Source organism: Hermetia illucens, chromosome 3 (assembly GCF_905115235.1).
Source record: "Hermetia illucens chromosome 3, iHerIll2.2.curated.20191125, whole genome shotgun sequence".
Taxonomy (NCBI): Eukaryota; Metazoa; Arthropoda; class Insecta; order Diptera; family Stratiomyidae; genus Hermetia; species Hermetia illucens.
In genome coordinates, this window is record NC_051851.1 from 36,481,421 (window position 1) to 36,509,110 (window position 27,690).

Here is a 27,690-nt window from a genome sequence, read left to right on the forward strand (position 1 = left end):
CAGGGTTAGCACAGTACTGCTCCTACATCGTTGAGGTAGAAGCAGTAGCCCCAGGAAAAACGCCGACGCCGAGAGTCAAGTAAGACCTCCACCCAAAGAAAAGAGATTTGCGTCTAATGGTAGCAGAAGTGTATATTGTATTGGGGGGATAATTGAACGAAACAGCTGACCACACTGGAGCTATAAATTGTCCAGCTTCATCAGGAAAATTACGCACTTCAACTGAAAAGACTAGCGCAATAAAGTTAAACCATACTGCTTGACAAAAACCATAGGCCTCATGTTGCAAAAATTGTCACGGGCGCAGTTCAAGAGGAATGAAAAGTTCCTTATATCCACAAAATCATGTAGGAAATATCGGTTGTAAGTATACACAGCTACAATTTTCGGAAGGTGGCGATTTTTCAGTGTCATCTTCTTATTCATATCCGGGGAACATTCTTTCTGTAGTTTTTTGGCCAAAATAAACTTTTGAAGGAGAATACTTGAGATTAATCCCCATTTTCGAATACTTTACTTTTTGCTAATTAGTATGCTGGTTATAATTGCTTGCAAGAATGTCAGTCCCTTCCTACATTGACCCTTACATTAAGTTAGAGGAGCTGGACGCTTCAGGTATGAAAGCTTTTATGTATTTCTTTTATAAAAACATTTTAGTGGAAATTTCTTCCATTAGAACCTAGCACATAATACAGGGTGCGGCAGCATAACTTCCTTTTTTCAAAACTCAATAAAAACTATTGTACGCATCGGAAAATATTTATTTATTTTTCATAATGTAGGTACATGTCTAAAGTTTTTATTTACATTGTTTTGAAGATCAAATCTGTTAGGTGACGTTCCCCATTCTCCATACATTGCGTAAACCGATTTCTGGCGTTTGTCATGACTCTTGTTAGCATAGCAGGTGTTATGTTGGCAATTTCTTCTTGGATGTTGGTCTTCAAATCTTGTAGGGTTCTTGGACGGTTCACATAAACACGGGATTTCAAAAAACCCTATAGAAAAAAATCACAAGGGGACAGATCGGGAGAGCGTGCCGGCCATCCGAGAATTGAAGTCACGTTCTGAAAGTTCCTGCACTATCGCCATCTTATAGGGATAAAAATGAAGATCATCACGAAGAATTCTTCTCACAGAACGATCGGATAGTCCAAGGGCAGATGCGTGTTTGCGCGCAGAACGCCGTGGCGATCGCAACATTGACGCTCTCACTGCTTCAATGTTCACAGGTGATCTAACGGGCGGAGGGACTCCAGTTCTTCCTTTCGTCGCACTTGCAGTTTGTCTGAATGTAGTGACCCATGTAACAATTGATTTGCGGTCTGGGACGGGAGCCAACGGGGCTAAATTAAAGCGATTCCGAAATGCACGCTGTGTTGCAATAACCGAACATTCGCTTGAAAAGTGAACCTCAACGGCAAAGGCACGCTCCTCACTATTCCAACGCATGATGGCGACTGAACCGTGTCGGGACAAAACTTTACAGTATCCCCTCTTGAACGAGACCACTAGCGCTCCGCTATGACATCAACTAACTGAGTGGCGCGCATTTTAAAAAAGGAAGTTATACTGCCGCACCCTGTATATGCATATATAGGGTTGTGGAAAACGAAATAGATGGGGATATTTAAACATATCTTGTGTTGTACTTATTGCATCGGGTCATACTATACGGCGACTTAAGACGACAATCTATGCTACAAGTGTTTCTTTAACAGTGTTGTGATCGTACAATTCAGTCGCAAGTTATACCGCGTCAAAAATGGAGTCCACCAAGCAAGAAATTCGTCATATTTTATATTTTTACTACCTGAGAGGTAAAAATGCAACGAAGGCGACTGCAAAAATTTGTGAAGTTTATGGGCTCGATACTGTAGCGATTCGCACAGCACAGCGTTGGTTCGATCGATGGCGTTCTGGTGAAGTGGATGTCGAAGATGCACCCCGTGCTGGTAGGCCAATCGTCGTAGAAACCGATAAAATCGTCGAAATCATCCAAGTAGACCGGCATGTGAGCATTCGCTCGATTGGCCAGCAACTGGATATAGACCATAAAATCGTTTGGAACCATACGAGTTGACGCAAAAACTTCTTTTGGACCGAATCAACACCTGCGATGCACTGCTGAAACGGAACGAATTCTGCCCATTTTTGAAGCGGATGGTGACTGGAGATGAAAAGTGTATCACATACGGCAACCTCCAGCGAAAAAGATCGTGGTCGAAGCGCGGCAAGCCAGCCCAACCCATCGCCAAGCCCGGATTGACGACCAGGAAGGTTTTGCTATGTGTTTGGTGGGATTGGTAGTGAATTATACACTATGAGCTGCTTAACTATGACCAGACCCTCAATTTGGTCCTCTACTGTGAGAAACTCGACCGTTTGAAGCAGAATTGGTCAATCGGAATGGTATGTGAGATAATGAAGTTGCCTTCTAAATGGCAACAAGTTTGCGAACGAAACGGCGGAGATTTGACTTAAATCGGATAATTCTAAGTACCAGAAGCGACAGAATTGGTCATTAGGAATGGGGTTGTGTTCCACTAGGACAACGCTCGGCCTCACACATTTTTGATGACCCGCCAGAAACTACGGGAGATCGCATGGAATGTCGTATTGCACCCAGCGTATAGCCCGGACCTGGCACCAAGTGTTTACCATCTCTTCCGATCCACGCAAAGCGCTCTTGGTGCTACTGAGTTGGCCTCAAAAGAGGCTTGCGAAAACTGGCTGTCTGAGAAGGGGGGGGGGGGGGGGGAATCATGAAGTTGCCTTCTAAATGGCAACAAGTTTGCGAACAAAACGGCGGATATTTGACTTAAATCGGATACTTCTAAGTACGGTAAATAAAGCATCAAATTTCGATCACAAATACGTCATTTCTTTTTCCCCAACCCAATATTATGCGAGAATATCCACTTTCATGTGATATTGACATTCAAAGTCTTGAATTTGGACAGAAGCGACAAATTTGGCCGGTTATAGCTTTGTTAGTAATAGTGCGATTTCCATCAAACTTGGTAGGATTATACTCTATACTATAGCTTACAGTACTGCAACATTCATGATTCTGGGATGAAATTAAGGGGGTTTTGCAGCCAACAACTGAAAGTTATAGTAGTATTCTTAGCTTTATTCGAACAGATATCGATATGGAAGGTATTTCGAAGCTTAGGTATCATATAGCGGCTGCATCTTGATTTTTTTTTAGATTTTTGGGTTAAGTATTTTCAGAGAATGGGTCCGTGAAAAAAAGTGATGATTTTTGACCAACGAATAGCAAAACTAGGACTGGTTTCGGAGAGTACCAATCAAGACCTTTTACTGACTATATGTGATGAAAAAAAATAATGTACACCTGCCTTAAATTCGACGTAGAATGATGTAACTCACTGTATGAGTGATTGTTCACAGTGCCCACCTTTCCACCATCTTGGTATCAATCGTTGTAACCGTCTCCGAGAAAAATGCGTCTGACAGACAGACAGACAGACATAAAACCTTAAAAAACGATTGGAGTTAAGAAATTGAATTGAGTCAAAAATTTGTGAATTGAGTCAAAATTGAGTCAAAAAATTGTGAGGTTTTTTATTTTCTTATAAGCTCTTATTCCGATAGGCGGAGGGTTCTACATTAGGAGCAAATCAGAAGACAAGGGCCCCAAATAGCCCACCAACGAAAGACATTGCAATGTCTTTAGATATATAATATGTTAGATAATACCTCCTCAGTCACTGTGGAGCCCACGAGAACGGAACAGGTCAATCAAGCTTTATTGGTTCTCACTGTCCACTCCAGCCTCAAATTCTAGCATGACATCCATTATGCGAAATATTCCTCGTGGCATTGGACAATCTTCTAGTTCAGGTACTGCTTTGTAACAATCAAATTCTTTCCAGAGAATCTTCCAAGCTTGCACAAAATGAAATCATCAAAAGAACATGGCATTGCTAGACAATCTAAATCTACAGTCAATAATGGATACGCGGCCTAATTGAAACTTCCAAAATTGTACACAATTCCAGACCCAAGTGGAATGAAGGACCGCCTGCAGCTTCGTTTTTAACTTTTTCGTTTATTTCATAGCGCTGTCTGCAACAGAATCATCACTCTCAGTAACTCTTTCCAAGTGCTTTTAATCACAACAAATGATTCTATCTATGTATAACAATTGATGAAAATTGATGAAAATTTGAAAGATCTGAGTAATAAAAATGGAGTTCTAAAGCTTTTTGTTCGCATTCGCCCGCGGGTGGGAAATGTCTGATCTAGACGGACTCTGAATCTTTTAAATGACTTGAAGATTCTAGGAAAAGATTTTTAGAATGCATATACTGAGTACGGAAGCAATCATTGATACATAGATATGGCGACCAAACTGAATATTCATTGTATTTCCAAACAACTTATTCTTCATACAAGCTATTATCCTTTAGTTATATGAAATGTGAAGTGTAATTGTGCTTCTCATCAAAAGGACTTCCGAAAGTAGCTAATAATCTTGGCCTACTTCTGTAAAAGTATCTAGTCTTGACCATCTATACGACCTCATGCTCTACTTTCAGAGCTTAATCAGTTAAAGGCATTCAACTTGAAAGGGAATGAGATGCTCTCCTTTAAATGGTTCCGCGTTTTATTAGGTGATTAAGTTTTAAATTCGCTATAAATGCTTCATGCCTAATAATTAAATTTGACTCCCATGTAATTCCTCATTATATACAACTTGTTAATAAGTTGAATTAAAATTACTCAATAAAATTTTATTTAATTTTCCACCGGAACCTGATATTGTTCCTATAAAATAAGAAAATTGCTCTGCAAGGCTTCTTCGAGGAAAATCCCACACAGCAACCTCTCTCGAGGAAATTTATATGCCACCTAATAGAGCATGGGTACTCATAAATTCACTGGTTGTTCTCATTGGGATATTTAATGACAAAAAATATTTACACCATAATACCAGCTAAATATTCCTAGGCAAGGCAGATGGGCCACCACGCAGCCAGGACGTGCAGCTTCTGCTCTGACTAATTTCGCTAAGACATAGAAGAAAGCAGCAGCGAAGAAGGACAACTGCAAGGCATAAATCACAGCAGCACTCGTAGCATCCGAGTCAATTGTACCGCAGATAAAGAACAGAACAAGAGGCAAGCAAACTGGTAAAATAATTACGCTTCAAATGAAGGACGAAATTTAATAGTCAGTCCAACAGCTCCAACAGCTGTCCTTGCTGGCAGACGTTTGTATCGGTTCCTCAAGCATCACCATCTGCCACCCTTTTTTGGGACATAATCTGGTGGCGAATCACATAACAGGAGCGGCCTGCGGTCCATCAGTGTCCACCGGGTGATGGCAGTATCCTCGTCTGTAAACTTTGGCATTTGGTATCATCTTAATGGGAAAGTTACGAAATTGAACAGAGAGCATCGCTCCTTGTCCTTCTTAAAGTACGAAACGAGCTCTCCGTGCAAGCTGGTTCACGCTGACCAACTGCTCCTACTTAGCCTTATTGTCGGAGCGGCAGGCGACCTCCAGTTCCTCTTTAAAGCGTTGTGAAAATGGAAGAAGCTTCTCATCTTGGAGCTCATTTAGGAAACTCAGAGATTATCTCAGATTTCGAATTAAAATCGTTGACCCGAAAAAATATTATGTTTATGACGATGAAAACAAGCAAATTGCAAGCAACGAAATTAATTTCTGAGAAATAAATCTTCATTCAGAAATAATTTATCTGTTTACCTTGACACAGAGAAGGAAGTTTTTCCTCCTTGTGAGGCGGCTGGATACCTGGTGGGTAAAATAGATGAATGCAACGGCAGTTGTGGTGAAAGGAACGCGAACTGAGTCTTTATTTGAACCTGCCAGGTGTAAATTTTAAAATTTCCGACATGATTTGTAGCTGCTCCGGAAGTTAGATATAGCTGGGATCTGAGCGAATAATATTTAGAGGATTTTGAATTAAATATGAGGAAAAGAAAGTTTCCTTCAAAGTTGTAGCCAAAGTGACTGTAAAATAAAATGTCGGTATCAGGGTCTTTTTTTCCGGAGAAATTCTTGATCAACAATAATTACTTTTGGACATTATTATTTACTTGAAGTTTTCTAAATTTCATGGGAAACCGAAACGTGTAGCCTATGTGTCTTTTCCATTGGAAAACAGTCGAGAACTTTTCCCATCATCGTGTAATTCCAAAATTGAATCTTTCAGAGACATACCATTTAATACATTGGGCTGATTGGCAAACGATAACCTAATGCAGCTGAAAATAAACCTTTTATGGGAATCTTGTTACGGATAAAACTACGCATGTAGTTCCCAGAACAACTGAAGATATGAACATGCTGGAAGTAGCCAAAGGGGTGTGGTCTTACCACCATATCTTTGCTTTCTACATCGTTGGCGTCTACAACCCGAATCAGGCCTTGATCTTCAAAAAGCGCTGCTTTCAAAAATCTCGATCCTCCGATTGCATCCTCCAATTCTTGCAACCAAGCATGATGCGCTATCTTTGTCTATTTAATCTGTCCTACTTTTCCCTAATTTCCCGGCTTGTCTTTCTGCTGCCGGTTTACCCTGAAGACCATATGTTGAACGTGACAACCCATCGTAACTTTTACATCTTGATGATTTTGGAAACCTTTGACACGTCGAATATTTCCTACTCCTCATGGATGTTCCTGTTTCACCACCGGTCTCCATCATGCTTCGCCTAACTAATTTTTTCAGAACTCTCCTTTCAAATGCATTCAGCATTTTCTTAAATGCTTACATGGGGGGTCCAATCTCGCATCCAAAGCATAATACAATTCTTAAAATTGACGCTAAACTTCTAAACTTCCAGGATGGAGTTGATCTGAATCGCTTTACCTTGTTGTTCGTAACTCAACTGCATTCCTGACTAACGTCCTTACCTAAAACTAACCAAACAACTCGAGAAACCGAAGGACATGTGACATGTGATGGGGATGCAGAGTCTTGGCGACCGTTATAGTAGTGGTGGGAGGTTCGTGGATTTCTGTAATTTCCACCGCCTTGTCATTGGTAGCACACCGTTCGAGCTTAGAGCCTGCCATAAAGTCAGTAAGGTTTTAACTGGCCGATACTGTACAAGCAATCAGGTCGACCACTTCGCAATCAGCAGTAGATTTAGGAGTTGTCTTCTGAATGTGCGTAATAAGAGAGACGTTGACATCGGCCTCGAAATCACCATCTGATGGCCGCTTACGTGTTCCCTCCGCCACTTCTCGCAGGGTTGGGCAACTGCGCTCCCTAAGTTCAAAATCGATCGCCCCATTATTATAAGGCATGACTATCTGGAAAAATAATTGAGAGGGAATGAATGAAGTTAAATTTTTGGTCTGGCGCTATGTCCATTAATGCAGGTACCCGCCAGACTGAGAACCTTGGTTTTGTTGGTGTTATGATCAGTTCGACTCTACTTACCGTCCCCTGTCGACGCTGTCGGAAGCATTCTCGAAATTGATAAAGAGCAAATAAGCTGAGATTTAAACTCTAAAAATTATCCGAAGTGTGTTGGTATGGGCAGCGGGTTTGGAGTAGAAACTAGCCTACACTCTCGTTTGATTAAATTTTTTGATACGTTCCAGTATTATTTTACTTGTTGTCTCTGCGTTAGGCAGCACACAAATACCACTCTAACTTCTTCGGAATTTCCGGGTTTTCGAGCTCAGAGTCCTAGGTTTTGCTGCAGAGACTTCACTTCATTTGAGTGCTTTGATGGCCGAGATGATGTGGTAAAGTGTTCCTTCCTTCTCTTCAACTGCGCACACTCCACGATTCTAAAATCGTTGCTATCTGCAGTGGGTATTGCGCTGGGAGTAGACTCCTTGACCAGCGCAATACCAAATTCTCTCGCCCGCTACCACACGCATCGATCAAAGGAGTGGTAGTTACCAACAAATATTACTCTGGAGCAACTGTGAGGCTTTGGATATATACTGAAAGAGATCAAAATAAGTAATAAATCACAGTTTCCTAGCTGTATTGCTTAAGCATAGGGTTTAGTTAAAAGCGTGAGGGAAGCCCGGTGTCGTGAAGACTTGTTATTGATATTATTTTAGCTACAAGTCCGATAAAAGATGACAACCCCCTCACCGGCTTTTTGATATATATAGTTCGAGTAAAGTTAAGTACTCCGTTTCTGTTGTTTCCAGTTTTGATTCTGCTAGTTTTCCTTCACGTTCTGGTTGATTGACAGTTAGGCGGATTACAGCACTTCGTTTTCAGTACAATTTGTTACTTTCAACAGAAAGATTGCGCCTCCAATGGGCATTATATGAGCTTTTTAAGGTTTTCAGTAAAACAAAACCTTATTCAAATCGGTTTGCTGTCTGTCTGTTTGTCCGTCTTTTTTTTTTGTGTTAAGGACGTTGAAAATCTCCAAAAGATTCTGGCCAGGAGTTGATCGCATTCCAATCCTACTGCAATGTTAGTATTCTACTCACCACATATTCCGGTATCAATGCTTCGCCTAAAGTTTCCCTTACGTTTCTCTTCTCGTCTCTAAATCTCGGATAATGAGAGAATATGTGATATGTGCTGCGATCTCCCCCATGCCCAGTCAGAAACTGAGTGAGATTATAATTAATTTCCCCATGTTCTCTCTCCACCCACTCCTTAATGGTAGGGATCAGTCTGTGTGTCCATCCGCCCCGCCTCGAGTGGTCGCATTTACAGATCTCTCGTCATCTCATCTACCAAGATGTCAATTGGCATTATTCCAGTGATGCTGAATGCAGCCTCATCTGAACGATTCTGAAGGCAGAACACACCCTTAGGGCTATCCTCCTATAAACTGCACACGGTTTATGAGCACAACATGATATGGGAAATGCTTTTCCCCAAACAGGGGTGGCAAAAAACAAGATCGAACTCACCCTGGCAGTAAGTAGGTTACAAGTATACCGTGGCCTCCCCAAGTTCGCTTCGCAAGAGTGTAACTCAGCATCCTCTGGATGCTTTGCGACTACAACCAATGCTATATTATCGGCGTAACCCGCCACCGTAGCTTCCTGCGGAATCGGAAGGTTAAGTACATCATTGTACTCGTACATTCAAACAATATGAGATTTGGTGGGTCGTAGCAGCTGTACACGTACACACCGCTTGTGAAAACACCCACGTGGAACCACTGTTCGACTGACTCATGCAGCATTGTATAGCTTGGCGACCGCGCGCCCATATCTCCGCTCCACCAATCGAGTTGCTGACCCGTACGGTTCACTTACGATCACAATAAGTGGTCTGCTCAAGTGAGTCCTGAACGACCTTGCAATGATTGAGATTTATTTGAATAAACCTCATTTTTTCACTGCAGTCAACGCCTTCCTGAATTCCGGGCACTTACCACTTCCGACAATATGCCGGTTATCCCTCTCTTCCTTCCCTGTCCAAACATGGTGCACTTAAAGCACCTCTTTAATGAAACCTGCTCTCGCAGGCGGCAGACAACCCATTCAATTCGAACCTTTCCGGTCGACAATCATTTTTGCGCTGCCACTGGTAGTCGTATTGTGGCCATTTGAGTATTACCATATAGCTCACGGTGGATTTTCCTTCCAATACCTCCAACTCAAATTGTTCTTTCAACGCTGTGTATATTTCTTCCCTGGATGTTACTTCGTCAAGATCCTTGGACTGTTTGTAGATCTCATGCTTTTAGGCCCAAATTGTGACATTCTCCCCAAGCAAGCTTTTCACTTCAGGTACACACATTTTTAAGGTTTTGTGTAAACACAAAACCTTATTAAAATCGGTTTACTGTCTGTCTGTCTGTCTGTCCGTCTGTCTGTCTGTCCGTCACATGCATTTTTCTCGGAGATGGTTATAGCGATTGACACCAAATTTGGTAGAAAGGTGGGAACTGTGAACGCTCACGCATACAGTGAATTATATCCTTTTACGGCGAATTTAAGGAGGGGTCCCCATACATGCAAAAGGGGGGTGTAAATTTTTTTTTCATCAAATATAGTTATGTGGGGTATCAAATTAAAGGCCTCGATTAGTACTTTTCAAAGCCGATCTTAGTTTTGACATTCGTTGGAAGAGTGGGGAGCGCGGGGGGTTCAAAGTGATCACTTCTTTAAGGGGGCTATTCTCAGAAACTACCAAACCGAAAAATTTGAAAAAAATCAGGAGGCTGCCACTATATGGTGTCTGGGCTCCGAAATACCTTCCATGCCGATATCTGTTTAAATAAAGTTAATAATAGTATATTACTACAATTTTTTGTAATTGGTTAGAAACTCCCCTTAAGTTCATCCTACTACCATGAATAGTGCAGTGATATAGGCTATAATATAGAGCATGATCTTATCAAGTTTGGTGGAAATCGCACTATTACTAACAAAGTTATAATACCTCAAATTTGTTGCTTCTTTGAAAATTGAAGACTATGAATGTCAATATCACCCGAAAGTGGATACTCTCGCATAATATATGGATATATTACGTGCTACGTACTAAGAAATACACAAAACCTTTCGTACCTGAAGCGTCCAGCTTTCGGTTTCCCGACTTGTTCAATTATGCTCTCGTCCATGGGTTGCATTGACGTTAGGTGAGTCATTTTTCCGAATTTTGTAGGTTCCAAGGGTATTGTAGGAAGATTGTTGGTTCCAGTCCTAGGTTTAATTTACATAGCTTTCTTTGCTTTGATTCATCACAGATGTCGATAATTCTGGCTCTCAGCCTTTGGTACTTGTTATTGACCATTGGGAAGTGAATCAGGCCGGAAACCTCCAGTGTAAACTTTTGATCCAGGTTGATGATGATAGACCTGATCTTAGTTGCTTAGTTGCCCCTCTATTCAGGCAAAAAACATTTGTTTCTGCTTCAAGATGATTGCGATATGTCCCACCTAATGGTTTTTGTTGCTTATATATTGCTGACCTCTTGCGTTGTTATCTTTTTATGCTTCTCGCGTCCCCATTAGCCCATCTTTTCTTCTCTCAAACTCGTGCAATCAGAACAAACGTGCCCTTTATCTCTTGCCTCTTTTCTTGGTTGCGCGCGGTTACTATTGCCTGTTTTTGTAGTTGGGGTCACCATTGTAGTTCATGAGGGGCTGCTATGTGGTTGTTCACTATAAAGCTGGGGAACTGACCGTATTGTATCTACCAAACAGTGCCACAGTTGTGGTGTCAGTGCAAGTAATGTCGCTGTTAACAAAAATCGAGCTTAAAGATGACACCAAATAGCAAAGAAATAAGACGAAGTAAGTCTGTCTGTCCATGATGAGCACTATAGTTTACTAACTTATGTACATCATCTAATATTCCCTAAAATCATATAAACCTTAGGGAATGGCTTCAAATTCCATTTGATTTTGTCGATCATCGTTTCATCATTACATTAACAACTGTCCTATATAAGAGTAATTATTTCGTTGCGTTTATAGCCCCTCTTTAACTGCTTTAACTGCCGGCAATAACCTCCACAATGTCGAAACTCATCTTTTCGGAATTTGCAATTACCCCATCACCAGCTGTACGAAAAGCCAAATTGCTCTCAAAACATCGATATTACTTCAATTTAGTCTAGCGTGACACAATTCCCAGGACAATAGAAATTACCGTTGAAACGTGACGTTCAACAAATCAATTCTTCTTAATCTAATTATATACTTTAAAGCTTCCTGGCTGCAGAGCACTTGAAACTTCCTTACCAAACCAAATCACAACAACACCAACATTTGCGTCTATTGCTCCCGGTCGTCTTTATTTAGAACTGCACCACTCCTCGTTCGAAAGGTCCCGCTGGTGATAAGGAACCAAACTACCCCGGCCAAAGCAGTACCCCGAAGCTATCGGAATTTCACTTCATTCACGGGTTGCAGACACATCATCCCGACTCCTGTTGTTCAAGGAATTCTTTTGAGTTTTCTGTCGATTTTACGACTGATTGCGTGAATCCTTCGGCAACATTTCAAATCTCACTCGTCCGTGAATTTTCTTGGAATGCCTCTGGAAAGCTTATGAAGGATTCTAGCTGGTGCTTTAGAATGCTTCCTTGGGGAGGCACATGCGGGCATAGCGCAAAGCAAGGAACTCTAAAACACACTCCTGAATATATTTGATGGGAAATATGTATGTACACCTAGTGCTTATCCTCCTTTTATTCGTAGTGTGGCAGTCACTTCAGCACGGGAAATGTACCACGAGCCAACACAAACTATTTATGCAAATTCACTTCATCTACCACGCCGTGAGCATACACAATGAAAGTGAAATTTCGCATTATATCAAAAAGATTTTTTTTTTGTTTTCCATGAGAAACAGAGAAATATTCCCGAGGGCTGCTAGCGCACGGTATTAAAACCAGATTTTGCTTTCTTCCCCGGGCACTTCTGTGTTCAATTATACCTGAGACAATTAGACGTAACGGTGAAGCTAATCGAAGGCGTTATCAAGGTGGAATTCACACGCCACCGCCAGCATTGCAGATTATACCGACGACATTGTGCTAATGGCAAAAGAAGATCTTAAGCCGTTTGTCGCGAAGAAAGTACTTCTGTAAGACATTGGAAAATATTTATAGTCTCATTATGGAAAAATGCTCATTAGGCTACATTTGTTTCAGAAAGTGAAAGCGTGTTCATGTGCCTCCATTTGGGTGTACAGACCATTCATTACGTACTTCAATTAAAGCAAAAAATACGTACGTAATTAGTTTTGCAATTAGAATCTGCTGGTTGGGGTATGCTTCATTTAGTGAATTTTCCATTTGTCTTGTAATCCGTAAAGACAAAATGTTGCTGAGACGGAGCCAAGTAATTTTCCAAAAAGGCACCATCGTTGCATTGCTGTGTTTTAATATATGGTGCGTTGAACCACGAATTCGAAAATGCGGTTGAAATCACTTGAAACGCTAAGTATCTAATTATAACACTGCCCTAGTCCAGGATTACTAGGCACTCCAATAACCGACCGGCCGGAAAGCCCCATTCGCCCACAACATCATTGGTCCATACCAAAGAGGCTTCACTCCAGGCAAATCAGCAACAGATCAGATTTTCTCTCTGCGGCAAGCGATGTTGGAATATGGACACCAGTTGCACCATCTATTCATCGACTTTAAAGCCGCCTATGATAGCATAGCCAGGGTAAAACTGTGCACGGCCATGAGAGAATTCGGTATCCCAACGAAATTAATAAGACTGACTAGGCTGACCCTGACCAGGCCAGATACAAGCAGCAGGATCACTCTCAAGACAATTCGACATCAATAACGGTCTACGACAAGGGGATGCCCTATCATGCATCCTCTTTAACCTGGCCCTCGAGAAAATGATCCGTGATTCTGAGGTAAATGCAAAAGGTACGATCCTTTTTAAGTCCACCCAACTACTGGCCTATGCTGACGATATCGACATCATGGGAAGAACCACCCGAGACGTACAAACTGCCTTCATCCAGATCGAGCAGGCGGCGCGAGATCTTGGGCTGCACATCAATGAAGGCAAAACAAAATATATGGTGGCAACGTTAGCACCGAAAACGAATCAACCAACAGCATAAAACCGCACTAGTCAAACAGGAAGAATAAAGATAGGAGAATACAACTTTGGGACTTTCTGGGGAATTTCTCCTATCTAGGGTCGAAAATCACAACCGATAACAGCTACGATGATGAAATCCACGCACGGTTGTTGTCAGCCAACAGAGCCTATTTCAGCTTACAAAAACTGTTCCGTTCGAAACGCCTCACCATATGCTCAAAGCTCTTATTGTACAAGACTATGATCTTGCCAGTCCTCATGTAAACTCTTGGCCGCGTTCGAGAGAAGAATCCTCTGAAGAATTTTTGCCCACCTACATGAGGATGGACGATTACGTAGCCTACATAACGACGAAATCTATGAGCGATGCCACGATCGTCTGGTTGTGGATAAAATCCGGCTCAATAGGTTACGGTGGGCGGGTCACTTAATCCGTATGGATGAGGATGATCCTACCCGGAAAGTCTATAAGGGCAATATCTATGGTAGAAAAAGAAGACGAGGCAGACCCTGCCTAAGATGGAGCGATGATGTAGGTCAAGACACCAGACAGCTTTTAGGGATATCGAATTGGTGGACCTCGACGCAAAACCGTGATGTCTGGAGTTCCTTATTAAGGCAGGCCTAGACCGGATACCCGTTGTTGCGCCGTTGATGATGAATAACCGACCTAGTACACAAATTAATCACTGGGGGAATTTCAGCCCCGACCTTCAGTTCCGAAAAAGTTGTGCTCTAACCAAGGAGTCGTTTGAAAAATAGAACATTATATGTAACTCTTCAGATGTTACATGCAATATCAAGTAAGCAGTGCTAACTAATGTCATAGTAATCATTTACTCTTGCTGGAAGGTTATATCGCAATATGCAATACCAAGGATAAAAGTACGATTTCAGCGGTTATTTTCGGAGTTATGCCAATATCCATGCCTAGAAAAATCCCACATATAGCAGGATGGACTGCACCATCCTTGCCACAAGCAAACGGTGACTACATGTAATTTACTCGCGCGGTGTTAGGCACCACCCTGACTAGAAGTTAACTAGATTTTACTGTTTCCTCCATATATGGTAAAATCCAAACATTCCTTGAAGGTCATCTGAGTATCTTCATTATTTAATAATTGGGTTTGAAGCAGGCTTGCACCGCGACGTTAGTGGTTCAAGACTATTGCTCTCACATTGACTGTAGAAGGAACTCGCCGAAACATATTTTACTGCTCCTCCTTTTTCCAATGAGCAACATATTGTACACATATTACCAACATCTCAGGAAATCTTGTATATGGTGCCTAAGAACAGAAAGATCAAGAGTAATCAGGGTGTTCCGCCAAGTTTAGGCAACAAGTACACATTCCGACATTGAGTAGGAAACAATCCTTTCATAATTTACCCGAACCTGGCATTAAGGACCAACTTAAGATCTTTGCTTGAAATACTATTCAACTTCGGAGTGTTCCCTTTCGTTGCAGAGAAGGAATTGCTACCTACTAACAACGGTATGGTGCTACTATTTAACAAGAACTATGGACGGGTTATTTAAAGTAGCGAAGAACGTTCTCAATTGCTCGTTCGTATCACCTGCTTATACTAATTCGAAGTTCCTGATGCTGTTCCTAAAGATCCAGAGTTTTTCCTGATATTTAGCAAACCCTAAAGCACGACGTCCTCGATGAACCAAGTGCGTCGCGTTCTCAATTACCAATGGTGTACTAAAACAAGCGTTACAGGCGTAAATGTAAATGCTGTTGATTTTGTCCTTACAAAGCTGATACTCAGGAATGCCATGACTTCTGGAGTGATCTGTTTTGCACATACGCGACTTGGAATTTGAAGTTTGCAGATTTATGCAACATCAACATTTGACAGTTGAACGAACTGTAAGAACAGATGCTGAATACTCACTTTAAATGCAGCTTAAATAGGGCTTCGTGAAATGATCTGAACTATATCTTCTCCATATTAATGCCGAATTTATTTGCGGTAATTTCAATGGCTTTATTCAATCCCCATACCTCTCTATCCCTTTTCGGTATTCATCTTTTAACGTTCACATTATGATCCCACAAACTCTGAATCTGCTTTCCCCTTTCGGAATATTTCACCAAAGGACATATACCATTTGCTAAATAATAATTATTATTGGTGATCAAAATTCCTTCTGCTAATTTTTCTTGTTGATATCTCTATTATCTGGCATTAATGGAACTCCCATTTTTCCGTTATGGCAACCTGCTGGTATTCCCACAGCTGATTTGTTCTGTCTACATTTATTTTATAGAGTTCCTGCTTTTCCTTTTTCCTTTCGGTAGATATTTCCTGTGTTTTTGTTTGACTTTCTGGCTTGTACTTATTGAGCCCCTCAGCATCAGCTAATGCATCTATTGAGGGCGGGATTGTTTCGGTAGACACCTGGCCACTTTTTATGAATTCACATTCAAAAGTTTATCTGTATTCCGACGAACAGATCAGTGGCAATTAAAAGACTACCTATTTCCTTTATCAACCCCAAAAGGTGGAACTGCTAGATACCAGTGGTCACCTCATAAGCAAAGAACTCTTCTAAATAGATTCGGCAATAGCCTTAATAACGTGCTCCAGTGATCGCTTGCAGCCTTATATGCCACAGCAGCCAAGTTACTTGTCGATTCCGATGCCCGTTTGCCCATTTCCTAAACACGCAGATTTCCTAATTTCTGCATAATAATGTTCTTACAAATTTGCATCTTCTTCAGATTATTTTTGTTATTTCAAACACCTCGTCAAACAAACAAAAATCGGCTGCCTCAATTTAATGCAATTTTCAGATGGCGCGATCGGAGTTTGCTGCTAATAAACCATCTTCATCGTTAGGACAGTCATCCACCATCCGGCAGACCTGCCAATTACACCTAAACAGTCCACGTCGCAATACTATGCTATGTACCCATGCTAGTATCCAATTAAATGCATTTCGCCTAGCGGAACGGTATGAATATTTGGTTATGTGTGACTGTGAGACCACGAATATGCACAACAAAATTTTTATAGAGGCAGTTGCAAACCTGTTGGACTGGAAACAAATTACACGTACCGACAAGCCGGACGGCATCATCATCCGGGCCCATTAACGAACACACATACGTTTTGCCTAATCTCCTTAAGTAAAACTTTTAAAAAGAAAAGTTTCCAGTTTAACTATAGATTTTGTTTAAGAATAAGAGACACATCTTGTGTCCTAAATACGTGCCTGCTATCCTTAAATAAAATCTATAGTTAAACTGGAAACTTTTCCTTTTAATAGTTTTACTTAAAAAGAACTATAGTAAACAAAGGAACTATTTTTATAAAAAAATGATCTATCCTCCGGCCCAATCATTTTTCAATGGATCACCTTTTGAGATTGAGAATATCGGGTGATATTGACATTCAAAATCTTGAATTTCCAAAGAAGTTACAACTTTGACCTATTATAACTTTGTTAGTAATGGTGCAATTTCCACGAAATTTGTAGAATCAAACTATATATTATAGCCTACACTGCTGCAAAATTTCGTGGTGCTAGGATGAACTTAAGGGGGGTTCTACAGCCAATTACTGAAAATTAATAATATACTATTGTTAACTTTATTTGAAGGGATATCGATATAAAAGGTATTTAGGAGCCTAGCCACCATTTTTGTCAGATTTTTCGGTTGAGCAGTTTCTGAGAACGGCCTCGTTAAATAAATTATCACTTTCGACCCCCCGAACTCCCCGCCTTTCCAATAAATATCAAAACTAAGACTAGCTTCGGAAAGTACTAAACCTTTCATTTGATACCCCTATACTGACTATATTTGGTGAAAAATAATTTACACCCCCTTCTTGCATGTATGGGGACCTTCTCTTAAATTCGACGTAACAGGATGTAACTTACTGTATGCGAGAGCGTTCACAGTTCCCACCTTTCCATCAAATTTGGTGTCAATCGCTACTACAGTCTCGGAGAAAAATGCGTGTGACGGACAGACAGACAGTATACCGATTTTAATAAGGTTTTGTTTCACACAGGGTATTCTGCGCTCCTTGCTTGGAGATAATGATCCACCTCTTGTCTTTCTTTTCTTGGGAGCTACTTTTTTCCTTATTTCCCATCTAGAGTCCACTCCTTTTCGTAGTCACTGAGGCATTTATCCTTTTTTTTTGAAAATGCAACCCTTTTGCTTTCTGGGAATTTGTTATTTCATTGGTTCGTTTAACATTTCCCGCAGCTTCTTTTCAGATTTCTCCTGTTATGATATTTAGTTGCTCTCCTACAATCTACCCATCAAATACAACAACAAATACAAGTACATGGATTCTTCCACTAAAAGTAGGGATAATAATCTTTTAGAAGATATGCAAAAAGGTGGTTTAAGTCTGTAGAACTCCACCCATTGAAGAATATCTATAGTGAAGGAGAATGAAAGTTCTTCCAGCTCCTATATCAACAAAAGGTTCTCAAAAAGATGAACGCTACAAATGCATCAATTCTCCAAGTGACTAGTAGGTCTGGCTTTGCAGTTTCTGCCTTTGGAAAAATTAAACTTACGACGTCAGACTGTTTTGTTTCTACAACTAAAAACGGGGTGTATTTTATCTCCTTTTTTGACGACATATTCTTTAGTCTAACCGCTAAGACGCTAAGTATTACACGCACATCGGAAATACAGTAGATCTAAACCGACCAGCAACCGAACGAGGGAAAAGGAAACAATATTCGGTACAAGATTATTACAGTCTAATTGAATGCCACAACTCTAAGTTGAGTCCTTGAGGAGTTGTTTTTGAAGTGGTTGAAATAAGAATCGTATTATTAAGCAAAAATTTCAAAGTTTGGGAACTTTGAATAAATTCCTTGTAGTTTTAGGGCGTAGCGCGTCAACTATACGTATGCTCCATTGCTGTCAATTCTGAAAATACGCTTCAACTTGTTCCACGATTTTCCGAGAAGTTTGCACTCATTTTTCCACTGTTCTGTGCACTTCTAGGGCGAACCACTAATCGATCATGCTGTATGACCTCACCGCCTTCTCATCAGCAAGTCTATGAGTATCAGGCCATTACTTTGACCCAGCTCTTCATTAGTTTCTGTCCTAGGCGACCCCGACAACTAATCCAGACTTAGAGCTTTTGAGTAATAGAAGTGGTCATTTTCCATGTACTACTCCTTGTAGAGAGGACAACCTCTTCCAAATTTTGGAAAAGCAACGAAACTGGATTTATTTGATTTGATCAACGCCTCCCATCTTCTGTTATTAATGCAGATAGAAAGTATACAATGACCAGTGCGACTGAGAACTTTGGATTTATTAGTGTTTATCTTCAATTCGACTCTGCTTCCCTCTCTTTCCAAATCGAGAGCCATTTGCCCAGGGTCCCTGACCCGGTGAGCGAACAAATGTCATCAGCGTATTCGAGGTGTTTGGGAAAAGACGTCATAGTCCATTGAACCTGCCCACGTCCTCCGGACAGGCTGCACGCAGAACGAACGGAGAAGAAGAAATAATATCGGAGACTCAACCCTCGGAGATTTTGTTTTACACAAAACCTTCAAAATGGGTATCGTATCGTGAGTGAGTGGGGAGCATGCGCGGGTGGTTCCTTTTTTCAACTCTGATGAAAACTCGTGGCAGTCACTCTCCTTAACAAGTTACAGAACAGTTTGAATTTGTATACCTACCCCGAAGGTGAAGGAGGTGAAAAAGGAATGCAGGGCAAAGGGAAAGTCCTCCTCTCTAATCCAGTAAAAGAATTATGGCGGTCGCCTCATACCCTTAAAAGCTTATGGCGCCTGAATATTATCATAGTAAAGGCCGCCATTCACATTCAGTTCGGCCTGTCAATTACGCCTGAACATGTCAAGCCATGTGGTATCATTAGTTCAACTCCGGACGTGGAAGGCGTTGAGACGCAAATTCGAGATATTTTTATTTGTGAGCACTTATAAAAAATGTTTACCAATTTGAAATTCTGGCTTACTGCCTAAACAGCCTGTACGCACACACGTACCGATTTTCCTTGTCTCCTTCGGGTGACGGGTGGCTGAATAGTTTTACATTCGATCACCGGCCGCCTGAACAGTCCAAACTGGCAGGCCAACCGCTTCAAAATTTCAACTCATCTCCGGAGTGATGGAGAGGGTATGTAGGATAACTTTTAAGATAATCTCCATCCTTCTCCTAAAAACACCCCCTCCCCCCTCTTCTTCCGGGGGTAAGGTTGAAAATTGAAAATTTTATTGATTGATTTAAAAAAATCCTCATTCTGGAGTGTCATAATTTTTAAAGGGGGTGATCACCTCGAATTTTCATGTGGATTCACACTTCCTTCACTATTCAATAAAAAGGATTCAACGTTTACCAAAAATCTGACGTCTGATGAAAAGTGGATCCAATACGATAACCTTGAGCATCAAGATGATGGCATTACTACATCCATGTATCCTTCGGCGAAGTCGAATGTTCATGATTCGAACTTTGCGCTCTGAATTTTAATGAGACCAGTTTGGTGTAGGAGAACGCCATATAATACGTGTGAGCCAAGCGTTAAAGACAACCAACCACTATATGAGCAAAGACCCACAGCTATTTTGTTAAATGACAACTCTCATCTCTATGTTCCATAACCGATAAAAACTTACAGGGAAGCGCATAATTTGGAAGGCCCTTCGATAGAAGAAGGTCAAGCGTATCGTTATTTTGTCACAGAATTGTTACACTGCCCGAAAGGTTGGGAAAACTAGAAGACAATACGACGATATTTTAGTTTCTCTTAAATGGTCCTTTTGACTAGTTTTAAATAAAATAACAGCAGAAACTTATTCAGAGTTTCAATTACTATCAAAAGCGTTCTCATTTCAAGGGCTGCCTCCCACTTGGATGTATCATACAAGCATACGTCTTCGACGGGCCTGTAAACTATTTTTTTGAAAAGTTACTAGTATGCACAGGTTTCAGATAAACGTTGCAAAGGTAGGACAAGGAACCCCGTTGAAATACATTTTCTATTTATTAGATAACGTGGAACCGAAGCCATTGGTATTCTTGAGAATTTTCCTGCATGAGGTAATATTTACCATAGGGGTCCCACCAAAAGTAAACCATAAACACACAATGTAAACTTTAGCTTTTCATGCTTATCTAATGAATATTGAAATAGCCTCATAAATTGAACAGTCTTATTTACCAAAGATACTTATTTATCCGATTTTCTACGCTGTTAGAAATATTAAGTACTCATACTCTGCATACCTTATGAAAATAGAATAGCATTAGTAGTCTGACAATATATAGATACCCTTCATTCAGCAACAATTACACTACCCTAATTAATGGAAAATTTCCTGAAATATGCATTTAAATTTCCGCTAAATATACCTTTATAAATTTGTGTACCCACATTTCTACCACCATTTCACACAGGTGGGCTAAATATTCAAATAAACTAATTGAGATAGCCGAGTTAGATATTTGAATTCGGCTAGTTGTGATGTGGTGAGGCCACAAATCTCGACCACCTGGTTGAATCAATATGTTTCAATAACCCGAGAGCAATAAAGATAAGATAAATCATCTCGTGCCCATTTTGAATTCCCCGAAAACTGTAAAACTTCCAATTTCGTCCCCTTGAATCCGGAAATACCCAAAGTAGAATGTTGTCCAAAATCTTGTAAACAGCATTTCAACATAGAAAAATTCAAATAAATTTCGAAAAAGTCGATGGTGTCATCAGAGTCAGATTCTTGTTTGGACTGTGCTAGTGTGCATATGTAATAGCTCCAACCACCTAATCAGCGGCGAAATTAGCATACCTTCTATACGATTCCACCTTGTTATCAAGCTGAAAGTGAAATTTGTTTTGAAGTAATTGTTTTCACATTGAGCATGGAAAACAATGTAGCAACCTCTGGCCATACTAGCCGGGCCTAGGTTCTCATTATTCAACTTTGTGCAGGCCATGTGCTGCCTCCTAACTACAAACAAAGCGCCAATCCGACAAATAACGCCTCCTACTAAGTAATGAGCCACCTAACGTTCATATGAGCTCTATGCAAATGAGCCACGATCTTCTCACTATTAGTATAATAACTCGAGTTCGACCGCGATATCTATAACCAAAGTCGAGTATGTCTACTTACTTAGCCGTTTGCAAACGGAGCTCCACAGTAGTTTCCAAGTCTTCTTCTGTGAAGCACGCGCGTTTGCACATATTTTGGCGATTATCCATCTGTAGCCCGACTAATCGATTTTGAACGCTCTGAATACGTGCATAACCAGTGAATAGTTATATTTCTGGAGGAATGAAATTGGGGATGAAAATATACATTTTGATATTGAAATTGTTTCAATTGTGCTCGGGGAGTCTTACCATCACTGTCCTCTTAGTGTGCAACCTCGTTACCGATAAATCTGTCCAGCATCATCTTTCGTAATTAAGTGATCGTGTTAAGATATAATGAAGCGATATAGTGAATGCTTCCGCAATTTAGTTTGAACAAAGCTCTCGCTAATGAGCCCCAAAAACCCGAAGCTATGATTTTTTCTTAATTAGAGCTAAGTAAACAATACCAGCAGTTCCAGCATCCGGTCGGATACAATGGATCGTAGCACAAAAGATCGGATTTCCTATCGCCGTTTAGCTCTTGGTCATCATCAGCATCACGGCCACGGCTCCTCGACCTTTTCAAGATCTCGCTCGGTTCGATCCTCCCTTCGCCTGTTGGGGTCACGATCAAAAGCCTTCATCCGCAGGTCCAATGAATCATCGCCGTACAAGTTCGATTCACCTAACGCGCTCTTACTCAACACAACTCACCATAATAAAAGTGAAATTAAGCATTTCAATTTCGGAAAGTGTACACCGAGTGATTATGATTATAGCCGCACTGGCAGCAGCCATAACAATAGTGAAAATAACCCGAAAATTAGAAACAATTTGAAATTGTTGAATGCATTCGCCAAAGAAAGTAGCCTTCTAACGACATCGAAGCAGAAATTGAAGTCAGTAATGATGCCATCCCTTGTGATGAGCATCAAGCATGATGGTGACCCTCATGCAAGCCACGATTTTGATGGAAGCGACGCTTTCAGCGGTCTAATGATCCAGGGAAACATGCGAGTACTCCGGAGGTCCACCTCGGTGAAAACGGACGACCGGAGTGTCAGAACAGCCACCATTCGACGTGGATCAGTTTGGGCAAACAGTAATTGCAGTAAGCGACCCTTTCTCTAAATTATGTGTGTGATTTTCCAAATTTTGTTTAGTAGCTTTTATTTCAGTCCAATTTCCCGGAAATTCAAAACAAGTTAGCAACCTCGAGGTTACCCAACAAAAGAAATGATTCAGCTTTGTTTTGGTAAACTACAGCCTCAGTAAAAGTCTATCACCGTGAAAAATTTCGAAACCTATTTTCCTGTGACACATTTCCAATAGCAAGCGCCTTTTCCGCGCTATCTGAACAGATGATTTTAATTAAGATGATTCAATCTTTTCGATTTTAATTTGTACATTCAAAAGCCAAATTTGCACACTTGAACATTATGCAATTATGCGCAATATTTACAAGTTATACCGAGCAATTTACTGAAAAAAAGATTTTTTTAGATGTCGGAAGCATAAAAAAAAATTATTTTTCATACAAGAGAAAACACTTTGCAATATTCCAAGTGGAATTAATTACAGTAATTACTAAACAATCTGTTGTTTTGCAAATTTGTTAGGGCAAAGTTTGATTCGCTTGAAAAGATGCAATCGACAGGAAGCTGCGCATGGTTGCAAGTAACTAAAAAATAAACTGATGTGAAGTGAGGTAATGTTGTCCCAGTTTCCAACCCTTTCCATGTCGATGTATACATTTTATAGTCACGTAAATTCAGTCGGAAACAATTAATACTGAAAATACAAAATAAATATTAGACATTTGTAGATGTAAATGAGAAAATGAGAGAATGAGAGAATGAGACTGAGTCATACATATATGAGCCGGACTTTTTTTCCATGTCCTTCTGCGTACTCTCCACATTTTTTCTCTGGTTTCAGAAGCTTGCAGGTTTCCTTTCGTAAAGCCTTTGCGGTAGCTCGACTTTTTTGTTCACAAATGATCCTCCTCCACTGATTCTTTGAGTCACAGGAGAGACAAATCAAGGCTGTAACCCGAATAGTTTTTCAATACATTTGCTCCAATTCATCCCTCTGCAATGGCGAATGATGTCATGTTAAGAATTATATCATTTGTGGAAACATCTCATCTTTTTCTCACTCTAACAGTTAAGATTAATGGCAATTTAATATTAGATTAGCTTAAGCAAATCGGGAAAACTGCAGCTCTAAACCCTCAGGCCATTTTAAAGAGATTATACTGCCCCTGGTACGAGTTTTTTTGCCTGCATCGAATATAAGCCCCTTTCCCAAAAGAAGAGATTGTCTATATTCTTCGTTGTACCGAATTACGAGGTATACTGGTTTTAATTCTGTGGAATCCGTATAACTCCATATGAAATGCAGTGTCCTTTCCTCCTCTTCTTCAATTCACGGCCCCGATTTTCAACAGGCAATAGTTTAAGGAGTAGGGATCATTTAGAAGTCTCACCAGACTCTAATCCCACCAATGTAAAGTTAGACCCTTGGCAAGCCAATTTGATAGCCTCTCCATCACTCTTTATTACCAACGATGCTCGGGAGCTTTGGCATACTCATCAGGGACGCTTTATTCAATCGGCCGAGTTAGCACCTGACGACAGCTCCAAATCAATGATTCACCTAACTACCGAAGCACCCGTCAAAACGTGCTTTCAGGCGCCTTTTCTTCAGTTTTTGGTACTTTACTCCCTCTTTAAACAGAAGGCACAAGACACGTGATTGACGTATTTGGAACTTATCAGCGTAAGCCTTACAATTCGAAATAACCTCGAAACAAAGGTGAAACCTTGACAATAAGACCGCAAAATGCATGAGGCAGAAATAAAATTAACGGCTCGGCTGCGTATATGCAAACGAGGAAAAACTGCCACAGATTTGTTAATTCTTTCAGGCGTCAATTGGTCAAAAGGTACAGCCTATTAGATTAGCAACTCGCGACCAGTTTAAATTGAGATGACCCGTGGGATTCCCAGAGTCTAGAATGACTGAATTTTTTTCAGCTGAAATAGAATGTCCTTCCACGTCTTTGGCCAGTGGCATTACCATTCGAAAGGTTCTTTTTTTTTCCCTAAAAGAAAAGTGAAACTATAAGTCTCGTAACATTAATGCAAGGAAGCAAGTGGTTCACAAAATATCAGTATTTGCAAGATTAATAAATTTTACTAGCAAAAAGAAAAGGCAAGTGCGGCCTTCTCCATCTCATGTCTCCCGAGCGGCCCTGTCCTGCCCTGCCCTGCGGAACGTTGACTTGCTACCGAAACAACTGTTCGTGTCGAGGCTAGCTTACTCCACGACTTTTGAAAAAATCAGAAGCAAGGCAAGACCTCTCTCATAAGCTGACGAAGGATGGCTCTCCTAACCGAGTGATAGCTTCCTTCAAAGTAACGTATCCCCACAACTTTGATGCTATCGTCCAATCTTTCTTTTGGCCAGAAGAAGTCTTCGAGAAGCCTTATCAGAGGACTAAGCTTCGAGAAAATCTCCGACCTCGCCTAAATTTGAGATTCCGAGCTCCTTGAAGGTTACTCTGTCTTTCGTTGCGACAGAGACTGCGCTTGCCAAGACAACCGGCGGAGGTGCCCCAATAGCTGTTAAGTCCCCCCTCCTTGTCGAAATCATATTTTCCTGCTCATCCTCCACCTACGATTATGTCACCAAATGAGCCGTGTGCTCCTTTGCCATAACCTGTGTATATTTTCCTTGCCTCAGACCCCCTTCTCTGTACGAGAATTTCTTCAACAGATTATTAGAAGTCCTAATCGTTTTATTACTATCACTTCCTTTCAACCTCTGTGGAGACTTCAATTTTCCTATGCTCTCCTGGCCTTCTACTCCCGGCCTCCCCTCCCTCCCTAATAACTCCACTCACCTTTCCCTTCCTTTGCTCACTTTCATGTACACCTGTGCCCCCTCCAATTAACCTTTCTAGAAACCGCTTAGATCGCACGCTTTATCTTGTCCTCTCTAACCTTCCTATACGTTGCCTTTCCCAATCCCCTCATGCCCTCTCTTACATTCGCACTGACGCCCATCATTATGCTCTCGAGTTTAATGTTCAAATATCGACCCAACTCCCCTGTCGTTCGCAAGCCTATCAAGTTTAACTTTCATAAGGTGAATTTCGAAGGTCCCAGCCCTGGCGACCATCAACTGGATTTCCCTTCTCTCTTCATTAACTTGTGACCAAGTAATCAACACCTTCTATACCACTTTATCTGATCTTCTTCCGTCTTAGGCAACCTCCTCTCCGAAGTACTTGCGCTCTTACCCTGTCTGGTTCACTAATGAAGTCAACAAAAAACTTCGTCAAAAACACACTGCGACGAAGAAATTCTTGTTCTCTAGAACCTATGCTGGCTCAGTTTTTTTTTCAAAATTCTGCATTCCTCGGTCAAGTGTTTAACACGTAATTCCAGAAACGAATATCTGATCAGTGATCAGACTCACTGACGCGCGAAAACCGCAAAACTTTCTGATCCGACATTCCATTAAATTCTCTGGCTCCTCAGCTAACTCCCTCAAACTATCTTGTGATTTACTCTGCCGTCATTTTTCCTCAGTTTATGTTCCCTCTCCTTCCTCCTCTTCCCTCCTGCTAGTGAATGTAGCCTGCCCCGCATTGCCAATCATCCCCCCCCCCCTTAATCCTCTCCTTGTTGAGTACTTTGTTGCCAAACTTCATGCCAATGTTGGCACTGGTCACGACTTTATTCCAAATCTCTTTTTGCTTGAAACTAGTCAGTCTATCTCCCTTCCCCTATCCCTTGTTTTCAACAAAAGCGTCGAAAAGAATTATTTTCCTGACTTCCCCATTCACAAAAGTGGCGATCGTACGCTTGCCGAGTAATACCGTTCCATTTCCCTCCTCTCCTCCTATTCCAAAATCTTGAAAAGATATGTCAGCGATTGGTTGTCCGCCCACTTTGGCCACCTCATAGTGAAAAAACAACATGTCCTTGTGTTAAGCGTACATCCACTGCCTTCTCGCTCGACTTTTTCAACTTTGTCGTTAAATGTCTAAATTCATGCATAATATTTACGCTGACTTTGCTAAAGCCTACGACACTGTAAATCAAAAGATACTTCTATCCAAATTCTCGTCTCTAAGCGTTCCTATACAACTTGTTTTATGGCTTGCCTTTTACCTATCCAAGCGATCTTACCGCCTCTCTTTTAATGGCTGCTCGTCCCTACTCCCCCTCCTCCGGCGTCTCACAGCGATCCATTCTGTGTCCTTTATTTTTTTTATCAACTCAACAACCTCCATCCGCCCCCCCCCCCCCTAACTTGTCCCTTTCTGCTCTATGTCGACGAACATATGCTGTTTTCCTCCATATCGTTTCCCTTCAATCTAACCTGCACTTTCTAGTTTGTTGATGCTCTGCTAAGCGTCACTCCATGTGTTACTCGCTTAAATCCTCACTCAATTCCTTCTCCTCCTCTCTTAAAGGGCTTTCCTTATCATACCTAAATGCCACTCAAGACGTCACTTTTGACAGTGAACTCCGTTTCGACACACATTGAATCAAAATCACCAATCGGGTTGTAAACTTGTCAAGTTTTATACTTCGCTTTTCCTCAGAATTTAACTCCACCCAAGCCCTCTTAGCTCACTTCAATTCCCTCGTGATGTGTACCGTCGAGTACTACTCCGCGATCTGGTCACCTTTCCTTAACTGTGATTGCGTTACCTTTGAAAATGTACAACGTAAATTCACCCGGTCCCTCTTCTTTAAGAAAAGCTTCGCTTGTATTGACTACCCCTCCCGCCTCTCGCCCTCCCGGAGGTGCGTAGAGTAACACGGAACTAGCTGCCCTTGAAATAAGACGACGACGACTTTGTCTTCTTCCACCAATGTTCGGTAGTATCTTCGAGATCATTACAGCGCTTTAGTTGCAGCCCACTCAATGTATTTTTAAAGTTGAGTCTTTTATATTTAATTTTCACGGCTGTGTCCTTCCTTCTTTTGCTGATTAACACTAGTTCCGTTTTATGTTCAGCAAGTGATAGACCGCATTTTTTCAA

General features: G+C 41.1%; 1 protein-coding gene across 9 annotated transcripts in view; it reads left to right on the top strand.

The window, feature by feature from the left end:
* The window catches only part of LOC119650787 (ankyrin repeat and fibronectin type-III domain-containing protein 1), a 320,628-nt gene that overhangs the window by 224,113 nt on the left and 68,825 nt on the right, over window positions 1-27,690 (top strand). Inside the window, exon 1 of one of the 9 annotated variants that reach the window (XM_038053905.1) lies at window positions 21,674-22,737. The exons of the other annotated variants lie outside the window; for them this stretch is intronic. Within the exon in view, the coding sequence (XP_037909833.1) occupies window positions 22,122-22,737 (616 nt within the window). The 5' untranslated portion in view covers window positions 21,674-22,121. Of the gene's footprint in view, window positions 1-21,673; window positions 22,738-27,690 lie in introns of those variants that run through there. 9 annotated transcript variants of the gene reach the window in all.